This window comes from Erythranthe guttata, chromosome 4, assembly GCF_056151865.1.
Source record: "Erythranthe guttata isolate IM_541 chromosome 4, IM_541, whole genome shotgun sequence".
NCBI classification, from domain to species: Eukaryota; Viridiplantae; Streptophyta; class Magnoliopsida; order Lamiales; family Phrymaceae; genus Erythranthe; species Erythranthe guttata.
The window spans coordinates 5,960,713-5,976,415 of NC_142536.1; the positions used below are offsets into that span (position 1 = coordinate 5,960,713).

The window sequence follows — 15,703 nt, forward strand, 5'->3', positions numbered from 1 at the left end:
CAGTGTTTCAGTAATACTACATTAGAAAAAATATAACAGGTGACCCTAGAATAATATACTTGCAAAATGTGACGATAAATAATCGATTCGAGCACTCGACCACCCGGCCTTAAAACAAAAAAATTAACATCAGAGACGCTCAAACTCAAAAGCGGACAAAAACATGTAACAAACAAGGTTATTTTTTTTTTCTACTTGCAGTAAATTTGTTTCGAAACCAAGAAAATTACCACCACCTTTTTTACTTTTTTTCCCCTCCTTTCCCTTTCCCTTTCCCTTTTTTCGGCTGCTTCTTGCTCTTTCCTTTCCCGTTTTTGCTAATATTTTTTCCATCTTCTTCCTTGTCATCGTAAGCAACAGCAGAACTTACATTTGGTGGATCATTACTCGAACTCGGCAATATTTGAGCCCTTCTTTCTTCAAAACTCTTGAAAAAAGCACCTTCAAACACCGAAAACCATGATCGAGACCTTCTATCCTCCAACGTCTTTGTAACGTCCGCGATCTTTTGAACCAATAGATTATACCTTCTTTCTTCCAGGATCTTCAAGATTCCGTCAATTTTCGGCATGACTTTAACATCAAAGTCACTGTAATCATGGCAATGAGTTACAAAGGTAAGAACAAAATTAAAAAAAGTTTTTATTAGAATAAATCGAAAAGAATATTTGTAAAAAATTGTATTCTGATGACTAACCTCGTATCTAATAACGAACATATCTCGGTCATTTCCTCAATCGTGGTTTTGAATTCGTCCAGCACATTTTTATCTTCAACGGAGTGAGACCTTTGCTGCTCACTCAAATCTGCGATTTCAGCAGTTAAACAGTTGATGTGCTCCTCCACCGCTGCCTGATAAAAAAAAAACAAGCAGAAAAGATATACACGATAAATTAGTAACCTCACTTAAATAATAATTACCCCGGCCCCGACTAGGTGACAACGTGTTAAAATATTAATTCAATAATTAATTAATAGAGGTTTCCATATTAGAAAACAACTCTCAATATAAAAATACCATTTTTTTTTTATTTTTTAGTTTGTGTACTCTTTTACCTTCTTTCTCATGACAAGGCTCTTTGAATCTCCGTCACTTCCACTCCGTAGCGACCCTAAGGCGTCAATGAATTCCCGAAAAATATTCCATTTTAGCTCTATTTGAAGACCCCCTTTTAGCAAATTGGTTTCCAATGTCGTTTTCGGAGATTGCTCAACAGCAACTTCTTCACTAACAACATTTCTTGCCTTCTTATCACCGTCAGTGCTCCTCGGAAATAGTTTCTTGATGACCTCATTTCTACATGAGAAGGATTTCAAGCCGAGAAAAATAGCATTGGGACATACAAACTCGAGACTGCTATCTTCAGTCGAGGCCACAATAACAAGTGAATCCCCGATCGTTTTGAACGCTGCAGCAACCGCAGTTTCGCACGAAACATACTTGTTCATCCTTTTAAGCCGAATAGCTTCGTAAAATCTCAACGGCAGCTGGCTTTTGATATAGTATACTTTAAGGACCTCTAACAGCGCATCGAACGGCAATTCCGAGTTCAGGCACGACAGACAAAGAATCATGAACAACCTCAGCATAAGTATCGGGAAATAATGGTTGCAATCGATATTAGAACGACTGATCCATTCTGCTGTATCCCCACAGTTAAAAAGACAATCCCTAACAGCACTGACGACAAAGTAAAATAAGCTGCTTGTAGCATAGGATTTCTCGTCTGTGAATACTAAACCAGCACTCGGATTAGCATCCGGTGGAAGGCACATTAAATACTCTACAAACGAAGATTTTGTAGTGAAGAAGTGGCCTCGGGAGTGAGGAACCAGAATCAAGAGCCTCTCGACAAGATAAAAGAAACATTTCGGAGATATAAATTGTCTTGCCCTCCAATTGATGCTATAAGTTTCTACCAATGCTCTATGAAACTCGTGACAACGAGCTTCTTCGGAGAAGCGTGGAGATTCGAGATTCTTGATGAATGACTTCCAGGAAGAATTTTCAGACAGCCTTGAAATAATCTTCCGATGAAGTCCCTTTTTCGGCATTAGTCCAGACCCGAGCATTGTCATCGCCACCAGTCCTATCTGCCTATAAGTGAGTTCATCGTTCCCTGAGCTAATAACATTTCTCGAGATAATTTCTTCAAGTAAATTATTGGAAATCTCGGTCTCCCTTAAAGATAACATATCCTCGGATAACGATTCTCGAGGGTCCAAAGGAAAAACATTTCTGAAGTATTTGGTACACAGCTGCAGAAAGTTGTGCAGTTTCTCTGTGCCGAGTGATTTCGACTCGACGAACTTTGTTATGTCGAAAATGTGAACAAGGCACACACTTTGGCAATATCGAGATGAGTAAAAATTATAGAGAGCTTCAAGAGCCTCCAAAACTCTTAGTCCAGCCGAAACTAATTCCCGACACCAGTATTCTCGAGCAGCTGAAGCGAAATGGCGAGCACCTAGAGTTGCCACCTTTCTTTTCCACGAAAAGAACCCTTTATCGGAATTTCTAATCCATGCAGCATTAGGGTTCATCAACACATACGTGCCACTTGAATTATTATTTTGCAGCCTCGCTCCAAAGTAGCTTAAACAGAATCGAGCAGTATCTTCGCATTTGTTGAGGTCTACCCTTTTTTCAAGAGAGTCAAGGCATTCCAAAATCTCAAAACACTTTACCTTCCATAAGTTCCAAACAAAAACAAGGGTCCCGCCGGAAACTTCGTCCTTCGCCATTCTTTCTTCGAATAAACTCGGATCAATCTGCAATTCATGGTCTGATTCGTATTTTGTTGGATGTACTTCAAAATGGGCTTCTAGAAGCTTTCTAATAGATAGAATCTCACCTGTACGAGATTTATATTGCTTCGAATCACTGTAACACTGCATCAACTCAGACAACAATTTCCTCTGATCATCAGACAAACTTTCGGCCTCGGCACAAATTGATGCACGAAAAATCTCGGGAGCCTTGTCCGCGCATGAAATCGCTTTAGCTAGAAGCTCTTCCTTTTGAGGAAATGATTTCAGAGGCCAACCTCGAGTTCCAGACAACCATAGAGAGTTAGTCAGCACGTAAGAAAGTACGAGCAAAGAAGCATTTCGATAATCTCCTGCCTTTTCAAGCAAATCAATCTCACGTAAAGTATGTCCTAACCGTTGTGCAATCTCTAAAGCCTCCCTGAAGTTTCCGGAATCTTCCTCCAATACTAGAAGCTCCTCAAGCAAGTCCAAGGACTTCAGGAAGTTGCGCTTCGATTCCTCCGTGCAAAAAGCACGAACAAACCTCATCATCAATGAACTGTCCCTTTTCTTCTTACATTCTAAAGCACATTTTTCAAGAAACTCTTGCGCAATTTTGTCAACCTCCTTAAATCTTGTCATAAATGCTTGTTGTTTCCATTGCTCGATGTATCGCAAACCGAGGTCCAAATGGTTTCCCTTGGTGCAAGCTGATAAGCACTCGTCGAAAATATTTCCCTTGTTGTAAACTTCGGCGGCAATTTTGTAACTTCCAGCTAAAGAGAAACATTCCCCAGCTTTTCTCAGCTCAGACGTACCGCATTTTTCCAAATAAATCCTTCCTGCAAACGGAAATTAATTCAAAAATCAACCCAGCTACCACATAGTTCAACCAATAGATACATAAACTAAGTAACGAACATAATTAATTCCCGTGTATTGTAAAGATAATGTCGTATAGAAACTAGTATGACTGACTGCAAGTCTTTTTCGAGATTTTGGCATTCCTACGTGCAATACCATTTATATCTAAATGAGTGTATTGAATTTTATGATATTTTTTTCTTGAAAATCAGATATACTTCCATTCAGTTTTTTAACATGAATCGAGCTCGAATTTTCATAGACTTGTACCTGTATTTTTATACCAATTTCATCCATTATCCCTCGTTTGTACCATTTTGCCGTAAACCATCTAAAACTCCCTAAACACGTAATTATTTTCGATTTTGATGGAATCTCTTTCAAATAGGGTACTAATCAACTTTTAGAGGTACGCTTGGAAATGTACCTGCTCTTTCGTACTCCCCTAAGTCGCAAAAACATTCTGCTGCGGTATCGGATTTGTCAATGGAATCAAATATTTCGGCAGCCTCTCTAAGCATTACACGAGCCTCTTTAGGGTTTGAACCACGTAGAGAGTCGGATGAAGCTCTAAGACCCGAAGCCTTAGCCCTTTTCTCCCATGTTTCTTCGCCTGCTTTTTCAAAGCACATTGTTGCCATCTCATAATTTTTCTCCCAAAAAAGCTGCAAAAATATAAATACAATCAGAACAAATATAACAAGAAAAAAAAATAATAAATAAGTTAAAAAAAAAAAAAAAAACCTTGATTCCTTGCGATTTCCACTCCTCGGGGCTGCTAGCTCTTCGCATTGCTGCTGCAAGAGAATCGTCTATTTTTCGAACTTGAACAAGGCACAGCCTTGTCCAATAATCGAGTATTGGCTTCGACAGCTCTTCATTGTTTTCACATATCCACAATCTTTGCCTGGTTCGAGTGATCGCCACGTATAATTGCTTCAGTTCAGAGCAAAGGATATTGTGTCTCGACTCGCTGAAAATTGGAAACGACTTTGGAGTATTTGCATCAAGAAGATCTTTTTCTTTCAAGAATTCATACAAAACCCTCCATTGATCACTCATCGGTGAAGAACCGAAAAAGTTGTACAACAGAACATCCTACAAGAAGCAGTGCACGATCGATTTGAGAGATTATATTTCGTTACATTAATGGTAGAAGCATAAATATATATTTAAAAAAAAAACCATTAATTTTAATTGCAAGAAGCATTGTTTCTAACCTGAAACTCGAGCCCCTTGCACTCCACTATAGTCAGAACAAGAGCTTGATTGCCTATACAGTTGAAAATTTCTCTTCTCGCGGAATCATCCCTTACTAAAATTACTTGGTCAGCACCAAACCCCACCCATTTTCCAACAGCATTTCCACTGTGTCCAAAAATACTCATAATCGAGTTCTCGTCACTGCCAGGTTCGAGTACAACAGGAGACTCACCATATATAAGACTAGTTTCCGGAGGCAATGTATCAATTGATTGTGGGAAAAAATGGCAAATGAGGTCCACGACACTCTGTGCCAACCGAAGCACACCAGTATGAGTACGGAAATTCTGCGACAAACAAAACGTATCCGATACAACCCCTTTCTCCCTCCTTCCCGGAAACTCGCAATTTCTAGAAGATTTCATAAGAAACTCACTATAGAACAATGATCGAATATCTTCAAACCGAAAGTCGATCCCTCGTGCAATCGTCTGTGCTGTATCGCCGCAAAACACGAACCCTTCGTCGACATTTTTGCAAATAGATCTGAAAAGGGAAATTTGGCTTGTAGTGAGGTCCTGCACTTCGTCAATGTACACAAAGTCCATTTTATCACCCATTAAATCATCCTCGTTCTTGAGCCGCAGATGAATATCGATCACAAAATCAGCAAGATCGAATTCACCGCGCTCCGATTTCACTTTCTCGTAGTCCTCGAAAATATCGTAAACCGCATCCCTCTTCTCCGCACCTAAAGTGGACACTCTACCGTCAGATAACGAAACGTATCCCTCCCTGCTTCGCTTTCCGTCGCCCGATTCCCCTCCTTTTATATGCGACATTATTTCAGTGAACACCCTCGAGGGATCGAGGATTTTCGTAAGCTTTGCATTGAAGTGGGGCCAGTACGAGGATCGAAAACGCTCGTACGTGACCTGGTTTCTCCTAATGGAAGTCTGCAGTGCAACAGACCTTCTGCCTTCGTACTGCGACGAGGCTCTTGCATCACGAAACCTTTGAAAATAAGAATTGCCCAAAGTTCCATCGAGCATCATTAGAAACTTGTGGAATGTGATGATTAGAGGGTATTTTTCTCGTCCGATGCCGACAAATGTGTCTGGGATATCTCTGAATTCAGCAGCCATTTCATCTAAGTCATCCATATCTGTGAAGCTGCTATTTCCGGAGGTGTTCTCGTTAGTAATCCTGTACATATTGTTAAGTAAAGGTCAGCTGTGTATACAAATATACAATATTAATATTATAAATATCTTTTTCAGGAAAAAAATGAATTTTAAAAGTCGTTAAAATCACATGTGCTAAAAGAACTCGAAACATTCGATAAATCTACGAGAAAGATAAAATTCATGATGAATTGGAGCTCCGAAACACACCTCTTCAGCTGCGTGACGTGCTTTTTGACAGCGTAACAGAGTTTTGGACTAACGGTAACAAAAAGCTGGCGCAAAATAGGCCTATCGCCGCCAGCTGTCATAGAATCCCGTGTCGCTATGCAGTAGTGCTGAAGCTTCTGGTACAACTTCATAGTCAGAATAGTTGTCTTGCCAGTACCGGACCTACCTAATATAAAGCTGCTCCTCGGAAACCTTATTATTTCACGCTCTTCATCGGTAACCTCAAATGGGAGATCCACTTCTCTACCCTCGACATCGGTAAGCAAACGATTCACAACATCACTCGACAAGGAATAAAATTTCATCAAAAGTAAACTCTCGTTCACTTTAGCGTTTTCGACATGGCTTCTGCATTCAACACTCGCACCGGTATCGACTTTGGTGTCATTACGATTCTTGAACCGGATTACATCATTACAATCCGACCAACTCTTTGGCACCTCCAAATTTCTGGGAAGAAAAAATACGGAATTAATTCCGGACAGATGAATAAAATTTCAGGAGAAATTGTGTTAAATTGTTTTACATACCCCTCGCACAACTTGTCATTGCTGCGGTCGATAAAATCATCCGTGTACATAGCAAATAGGTTGTCAAGTCGTTTCAGAAGTTTCGTAGTGTCCGTCGTAGGCAGTACGTCCCACACTTTGAAAATCTGTACGTAAACGGGGTCCTTAACTAAGTCAATGGAGCAGACAACATAGTATCTCGCAACCTTGATTTGCTTCACGATGTACGAAGAGCTCTCGCATTTATAGTCCACGTTTATATTCTTGGGCCTCCAACCACTTGCAAGCTTAAGTAGAACAGTTAGGACCAGCTTCTTAACATTGAAAGGTTTCAGTTTCTGAAACGACTTTCGGAAGTTATCACTCAATAAAACCTGAAAATACACCACACAACGACTCTGAGAAAAGAAAAAAAAAGATACTCGTTTGCTAATTCTGTAACAAAAACGACAATTTAAAACACACGATCGATCCGAAGAGTACCTTCCATCTTGAATTTTTGAAAAGTAAACTCTCGCCACTAAGCAGGTCTTGGAGTTGTTCCAACAAGCTCAATCTTTGAAACATACTTCTCCCGTAGCCAGCTTCTTCCGATAACTGCTTTCAGCCGTTATTCATTACAATCAAAACCATCGATAAAATGAAATTAATTAATTACTCAATACATACCTTGCTGTTAACTGTTGCTGGTAATTGGCATTCATCGCCGACAAGAATTGCACGCCTCACGCCCGGGATCTGAAGCGCTATGATCGATTCGCACTCCTTCACCTGAGCAGCTTCGTCGATAACCAACAGATCGAATGGCCCGGAATCAACTGTGTGCAGCTTGTACGCGGACGAAGCGGTGCAGAATATCAAAGTAGCATTTCGAAAACACAACTCCGTGGTTGCAGTTGCATTGACGCCACTTGGCATGCCGATTTTATCTAGAGAAGCCCGAAGTGATCTCAGTAAATCAACACAAGATAATACTGTTCCATGGGATGTCAAGCTGTTGTCATCAAACAACAAAATCTCGACGGAATCGAGAAGAGACATAAGTTGCAGTATGCTTCGATGAATGTGGTGCTCGTGAGTGAGGTTTCTTGGTAAATGAGTGAAGAATTTAATCATGCAATCTCTCAGAGGTGCTGCTAAATGTGGAAATCGGTCTCTGGCAAACTCCAAAAGTGATTTTTTGGACTCGTCCAAGTGCTTATTGTTAGCTTCGATAATTACTATCTCATTCTCCAATAAGATTTTATGTTGAGCAACACAATCTTCAAGAAAATCGAGCATGGACGAGATACAATGCTTCCAACCGGCTAGTGATCCCAGGCAACTTGCAAGCATCTTAACACGATAATCTAAAAAGATTTCGTCAATTTCTGATCCAACTTTCAGACGATCCTTATTGCCGAATACGAGCATGTCTCCTAAAGGACAAGGCAAATGGCTATTGATCTCCCCAGATTCTTTTAAAACTGAATTTCTTACTAGAGAAACAACCCGAGACGCAAGTTCTTTAATTGCAACGTTTGTTGGGGCACAAACGAGTGTCCTCACGTTCGTTCTTAAGAGAGTACATAGCAATCGGCTCAACGTTGCTGTCTTTCCAATCCCCGGTGGTCCCCATATGAGTTCAACAGATGACTTGTGGTCGCACTCGGATTCGGATATACAAGCCAAAACTGAATCAAGTTGCGATCCATTTGAATTGTACAATAGTTTCTCATCAATCTCGTTATTGTATTTGTGACAACATACTCCACAAATCTCCTCGCCCTGTTGGGACATATACACACCGGTTAATAATAAATACGAGAAAATTGCAAAAAAAAATCCAATAAACAAAATTCATGACCAACACCAACAGAGGAAAGTCGAAAAAAATTAGTGCATGCAATGCAGCAGCTCCTTACCGAGTCGTTCTTGGATAATAATTTCTCAATGATTGTAAGATTTCGGCGCATGTGTAACGCTTTCCATATTCTTTTATGTGGTGTAACGTTGATCAAGTAAACTACATAGACGGACTTCCCTTCTCCGTACCCAAATTCAATTTGCCGAGCCGATTTCAGAGTAAAACTACTGGACGGCGCACTACAACTACCGTCACTCTCTTCATCGCCTTCATGAATATTCATTACCGATGCGAAAGTGTATGTAGATCCGACACGAAGTAGGTCAGAAACAGATTCGGGTATCGAATCCGAGAGCAGAACAACATCACCCGGCAAAGTTCTGCGACCGCCATCACTTGATCTATTTCTCCAGCTGCCAACCTGTACATCGTATAGGAATCTCCCATGTCTCGGCCCACTCGAAGACGCCACCTCAGCAAAAGGTGTGTTGTGTACGGATTCGGCGGCGGAAGCAAGTTCGGCACGTGTTTCTTCTAACAATGGGAAGATGTAGGAGCCGAAATACTCGTCCACGCATCCAAATGAATCGGGAATCTTATCCACCTACATTCAAAAGGAAATTACAAATGACAGAAAAAGAAAAAAGAGCGTACGTAAACTAACTTCTTCCATCTTTTCGCATTCATTTCGCTTATTATAAGTTATAACATCTTTTAACCATGGTGCAAGCAAATATGTTATATATTTTAGCTGGTTTGATTTAATCAATTAAAAAAAGAAATTATGACATAACTTCTGAAACAAAAACAAATACTTTAAAACTTTCAGACAGTGAAATGTGACCATTTTGATGATTAGAATTAATTATAATGTATTAAACCAAAAAGAAGCAAAAACAACAAGAATTATGCAAAACCCTAATTTTGTATTTTTCTTTTAATCAACAAGTCAAATGAACTGCATACAGAGATCGATATATAAGTTTGCTTGTAATGAATGGAATAAAAACCTGGTACTGGTACAGATTTTCATTAAGGATGTCTTGAAGCGACCATGAAAGCACCAAATCAGTGAACTCGTCTTTATAAGGCTTGTTGGTCCCACCACCTGGTCGAATATTCTCCTCCATTTTCAATCCTTTACAATTTTACTGCAAGATAATATTGCATGCATGAAAAAAATCAAGTCTTTCATAAATCATTTTTACAGACAAGAGAAAACTAAAATGGGGGAAACTGAATCGTCTTTGGGTAGAAGAAAAGTTGTTTCAAAGCTGACTTCTCGTCTTCTTTTCTTTCTATTTTGAAGCTGAAAATTGAAATTATAAAGAATTATCTTTTTTACTCTACAGTTTCTTTTCTCTCTCTCTCTCTTTTTTTTTTCATTTTTTTAATCTTTTCTTTCTCTTTTTTGGTGTTTGTGGGATCAAGTAGGGGACGACTAGGATTAGGATGAAGCTACCTAGCTAGAAAACTTCTTAGTTAAGTATAAATTCTCAATTTAGTAAAAAACAAAAAAGAAAAGAAAAAAAAGAGAAAAAGAAAAGGGGCGCCTTGTCCCGTATAAAACCCGTATGTACCCGCCTCGCTTCGTACCTGTAAAAAAGAATATTTTCTTTTATATTTATAATTTATTTATCTAAAAAATCTCTATAAATAGTATTTTATAATATTTAAATATATAAAATATATAATCAGTGAATCTTTTTCTCGAAGGATCAGAAAAAAATGGGTTCGGATTTCCTGCGGGAATAATTTGGAAGATCCAAAACCAAAAATAGTGGTATTTGCTAGCAACAACATAATGGAGGCAGTCAATCAATATAGACTGATCCGAAATCTGATTCAAATCCAATATAAAATTCCGTACCCATTATGTGTGAATTTTTCAAAACTCATACCCGCCTCATTAGTTAACTAGACCGGATTAACAGGTGAATTTGGGGCGGAAAGGAACCGGTTAAATTGTCATACCTAGATAAAGTTCAAAAGGTATAGCAAAAGGCAAGTCACCCTTGAGGCGATTTTTTTTTCTTTTTTACATAGAATTGCAGTATAAAATTATAGGGTAAGTTACGGTCGCCCTTGAGGTTAAGTCAAATTACGAAGAAAAAAACCTTCAAATTTGGATAATTACTGTTGATTTTAAATGCCTATGAAAATCTGTTAACCGAAGTTGTAACAATTGTTGTGGGAACAGTATGCAGTTACAACTACAATTCTTGTGTTAACACAGTTATAAACTACTGAAAGCGGGTAAACAAACACAAGAATTTAATGTGGTTCAGAGACAAATGTGTCCTACATCCACGCGGACCTGCAAACATGATTTCACTAGTTCAGATTTACAATGTACATTAATAGGACTTATTAAAAACACTAAAGACTCCCTCTTTATGTAATATGCCGTTCTTGTACACAACTTGAACTTCTTGTCTCTTCCAACAGCAGTTCCACACCGCGTGCCTCGAACTCCCTTCAGGCCTGAACTCCCTTCAGAAACGCGGCTGATCTCCCTTGAGATCTATACAGCAGATCTGTATATATTGCCACACGCAGCGATGGCACAGTGCAACGATGGCACAGTCCTGCTCCGCAGAACACCTTAGCAAACCTTCGACGATATATGAAGTGGTTTTTCTTCCAAATAATGCGCACGGTTCTTGTATGTCTTGGAGGCTTATATAGCCACGAAAATAAGCCCTAAGACCTAGCTTGAACCCTAAGAAACCTATTTAACTAGGTAATAGAATCCTAGTTGATTTCTACTTCTATTATAGATAAGTACAAAAGATACCTAACTAGAATAAAATACATGGAAATAAATCTAAGTCCTAATAGAAGTATGATAAAATAGGACTCTAAGAAATTCCAAAATAAACATGGAAAACAAATATTTGCCAATCTTTTAATTCCAAAACTCGGCGGATTTCCTCGATCTTCAATAGTCGGAAATCTAGCGCCAACAATTACAATCACCCAGCTCAACTATGAATTTTCTTACACGACCATCTTTACGGTGTCAAATTTCGTTGATTCTTCTACATTATGTGGAATTTTTTCTAGCTTGTACGCATTTTTGCCCCATTTAAACTCTACATTTTGAAACAAGATAATCATAATATGTGTCTCTTGACTTTTAAATATCAGACTGTGGTGTATATCGGAAACTGTATTTTTGTACTTAACGAGTACAAACCAAAAAAGATCAACATAATCTCTTGAATTTGACACCACAATGATTGACATGTAAGAAAATTCATAATTGAGGGAGTAGTTATAATTACTCAAACATGAGAATTTATTTTTATAATTTGACATTACCTTATGGTTGACCGTAATTTACCGAAAATTATAGCATTTCTTATATGTCACTTATTAATATGTGGTTATGCATTGAACTTTAAATGTTATAATTCATTACATACGGTAATTTTCAGAGAATTGCAATCAAAGGATGAGAAATAGTCATTTTCTTAATAAAATAAAATATTAAAATCTAAAATGGCACGTGGAATTATATTCATATTATGTATGCTATTGAAAATAAACCAATCTCTAGCATATTTTCTTAGGTCTATGAAAGGCCTTATTAAACCTTTTAAATCATTTAGAAATTTTACCAACATAACTTCTCATCGTATTATTTAAATAAAGTAGACAAAAGTACAATTAATTTTATTTGGAGATTGGCAATTTGGCATGCACCATTAAGCCATTGTCATCATATTCGAATTGGAATAGATGGAATTCGGAAACTCCATTCCAATTCCACCACTAGTTATACGCACTATTGATCTATCTATTGTTTCACCAATAGATAGTTTTTTTTAAATCACAAGATCGATCATTTTACTTTAAAACACATGAAAAAATCAATGATCAAGTGGGTTGATTAGAAAAAAAAAACTTCGTAAAAAGTATTTTAATAAAAATCAAAAGCTTATTTAATGAGTTTGTTTTTTAGTAATTTTCTTAAAGGGAGATCTATGTAATATATTAAAATACAAATGATCGATATGCAATTAGACAAACTAAATGTCCCAAATCACTAAACCACGAATCATGAAAACATTTAACATATTACATATAAATTACTTAACTAGCATCTCTTTGTCAGCCGAAAATTGAAACCCCCATTTTAATTATATAAATAAAAACAATTATCATATACTGCTAAAATTTAAATTCAACGACGTGTAACTATAATTAATCCAAATATTTAATTTCTCATCAGCTGTATAAAAAACAAATATTTGACAGTCGTACAAGAAATCTCAATACTAATATTATATTAATTTCATGATAGATGGAATATTGAAATGGTCAATATGCTTGCTCCTCACCAATTTTCAAATATAAATAATTCCGGCAGATTGTTTGATGTTCCTCGTGTTCATTTTTATAGACTGTACTAGGGGTGAATTGAGCCGGCTCGATAAAAACTCGAACTCGAAGTCGAATTTTTCGACTTTGAGCTTTTTGATGAGTTTAGGTTGAGCTCGTTTTTAGTTGTTCATGAGTTCGCTAGTCGATTTTAAGTTTTTTTTATTTAAATATAATTACAATAATATTATCTAATAAGTTCGCATAAATATATTTTTTTTAAATAACAGTCAAGTTCGGTTGGTTTATATCACTAGACTGTACTTATCCTAATCTTGAAATGTTGGCTGGTTTATATCCCTAGATTGTACTTATCCTAATCTTTAAAATTTAGATTACAAATACTTTTATGGACTAATGTTATTAAAATGTACAGATAGGAAAAAATAGTCACCATCTGAAGATATATAACTAAATATAATCTAAATCCATCAACTTTTTTGCAATTATCAAAGTAATTTATTTCCAAAATTTAACATCTTTTTCCCAAAAGTTATATTATATTCAACACCACACCTACTTAGATAGTTAGATGTGTCTTCCACTCCATATACACATGTTACATAGTTGTTCCAGCTAGCATATCATAACCACCACTCTCAAAATCAATTAGTGTTGATATATTGAACAATGAAATATTCACTACAAGAAATTATAGGTTTAGCGACAATTGATTTTGGTCGTTAAAAGCAAGAAAATGGTCACTAAAACTTACAGTGACAAAATTAATCTTGGTCGCCTTTGGTCACAACAGGGTTGTTACTAAAAGTCATCTGCGACCAGTTTTTCAGTTGGACACTAAATACATATATTTAGCGACAACGCATTAATGGTTATTAAAAACGACAATTATTAGTGACATTTTTGTGCGTCACTATTGTAAAATTTTCTGGTCGCAACAATACCACAATGGTCTCTATAAGTACTCATATAGTGACCACATAATTCTGGTAGGTGAAAATTATTCATTTAACAACCTAATAATTGGTCATTAGTGGTCGTTGTAACTGTATATATAGTGACCATATTATTCTGGTCGGTAAATATTGTCAATTAATGACCAATTAGTTGGTTGCAAATAGTTTTCGCGTGGTTGCACTCGGTGTTGTAGTTCAGATGTTTTAGTGATCATCTTGCGACCGAATATTTCGTCGCAGAAAAATATTCTTATAGCAAGTAAATTGTTGGTTGTTGTTGTGTATACATCAGAAACTAAATAACAGTCGCAAAAATAACTAGCATTGGTTGTTAATGGTTACACATCAACAACCAAACGGTGATTGTAAAAGCTATTTAGATTAGTTGCTAATGGATACATTTTACGACCAAATACGATTCAAAATATAAGATAAAACCGGTTACTAATTTACATATATTAATAACTCATTCTTAATTTCAAATGATTTAATACTTATACGATAACTACTAATAATGGCTCCAAATAATCAAACAAAACTCAAAGTTGTAAGTTTATAAGTAAAGAATCAGGCAAATGACCATTAATGAATTTCAATCAATGTTATACAAAATAATCCTAAAACCAAGCCATTGTAAGTGGTGTCCAACATTTCGTTCATTAATATTACAAGTTGAATTTTTTGGATTTTTACTCTCATCAAAGACCGGAAGTACCAAATCTTGATTCTTGTGAATTTTATTCTCATTAATCTGTACAAAGAAACACACACAAATATTTGGGGTTGTCGTTGCATTGGGTTTGTGTCTAAACTCTGACCGATAAATTGGAGCTTTATTTTCCGGTAATTCTAAGATAAGTCTGAACAATCGTGCTTCCCCTGCTTTTGGTGGTAAGTATTATACTGATTTTATTTCACTTATAGGGTGAGGTAGTGAAAAGAGTTTTTGTTGGATCTTGTTTTTGTCATTTATTTGTCATGTGTGCCTGATATGTCATTGATAGTTGTGTTATACTGTATTTTTTATTATAGTATTTGTTTTGGTTTAAAATTCGTATGACGTTGTTTATGTTGGTCAGAATGCTTCCAACTTATTTATTTGCTTTCGTAGTATATTAATTGATTATGCAAATTTTACAAAACTTTAAGATGCTTTTGTCAGTGGTAAATATTGTTATATATATGAACCATCTTGTAAATAAATGTCAGACTCTTTTTAGAATTTTTTTAAGTTTACTCTGCTACACTAGTTTTTGTTGCACATCCTTCAGATTTAAAATAAAATTTAGAGGAATCATGAAACTAATAATGTCACTGTTTGCTTACTCTTGTAATTTGAATGCAATGAGATGGAAAAAACAAGAATTTAGCTTCTTTTTTTTTTTTCTATTAACAAAAAAAAAATTAATTGTTATATTTCTTGGATTAAAACTTGACTGTGAATTTTATAATTTAGGTTTGAAAATGAGCATCAACTATAAGCGTAAAATGGAATTGTCAAGAGCGATGGCAGTGGCTAATAAAACTAGGGATTTGAAGCGTAAGTTGGAGTTATCCAAGGCATTGGCGGCAACATGTGATATGGATGATGATCCAATTGTACATTCCATGCCTCAAACATTAGGTTATAATACTAATATTTATGTGTATTGTAGTTAATTAGTTACTCTACCCCAATGTAATCTATTATGTTGCGCTTTGAATGTTATAATCCTAGGTAAGGAAAAGAGAGTGTCAGTTCCCGTGCCTAGATCTGCTGAATTGAAAACGAAAAAGACTACTATGCAACATGTGGTACCTGAGTCAAATGTG

At 36.6% G+C, this 15,703-nt stretch overlaps 1 protein-coding gene across 1 annotated transcript; it reads right to left on the bottom strand.

Annotated features, from left to right (window-relative positions):
• Nucleotides 1-5: 5 nt before the first annotated feature.
• Nucleotides 6-9,938, bottom strand: LOC105972215 (uncharacterized). Its single transcript, XM_088816704.1, has 12 exons — nt 9,599-9,938; nt 8,647-9,192; nt 7,412-8,509; nt 7,226-7,339; nt 6,764-7,116; nt 6,213-6,683; nt 4,836-6,024; nt 4,360-4,713; nt 4,043-4,280; nt 1,057-3,593; nt 698-852; nt 6-590 (listed from the first exon to the last, which is right to left on the bottom strand). Exons 1-12 carry the CDS (start codon nt 9,716-9,718, stop codon nt 242-244), a joined length of 7,524 nt encoding a protein of 2,507 aa, XP_088672830.1. The 5' UTR covers nt 9,719-9,938; the 3' UTR covers nt 6-241.
• Nucleotides 9,939-15,703: the final 5,765 nt, after the last annotated feature.

What these genes read in the sequence shown, in the direction of transcription:
- LOC105972215 (XM_088816704.1), bottom strand. Translation starts at nt 9,718, where the DNA reads ATGGAGGAGAATATTCGACCAGGTGGTGGGACCAACAAGCCTTATAAA. An exon ending in TATTATCCAAGAACGACTCG is followed by an intron (nt 8,510 to 8,646) that starts GTAAGGAGCTGC and finishes ATGTCCCAACAG; the next exon opens with GGCGAGGAGATTTGTGGAGT. An exon ending in CAGCAACAGTTAACAGCAAG is followed by an intron (nt 7,340 to 7,411) that starts GTATGTATTGAG and finishes GGCTGAAAGCAG; the next exon opens with TTATCGGAAGAAGCTGGCTA.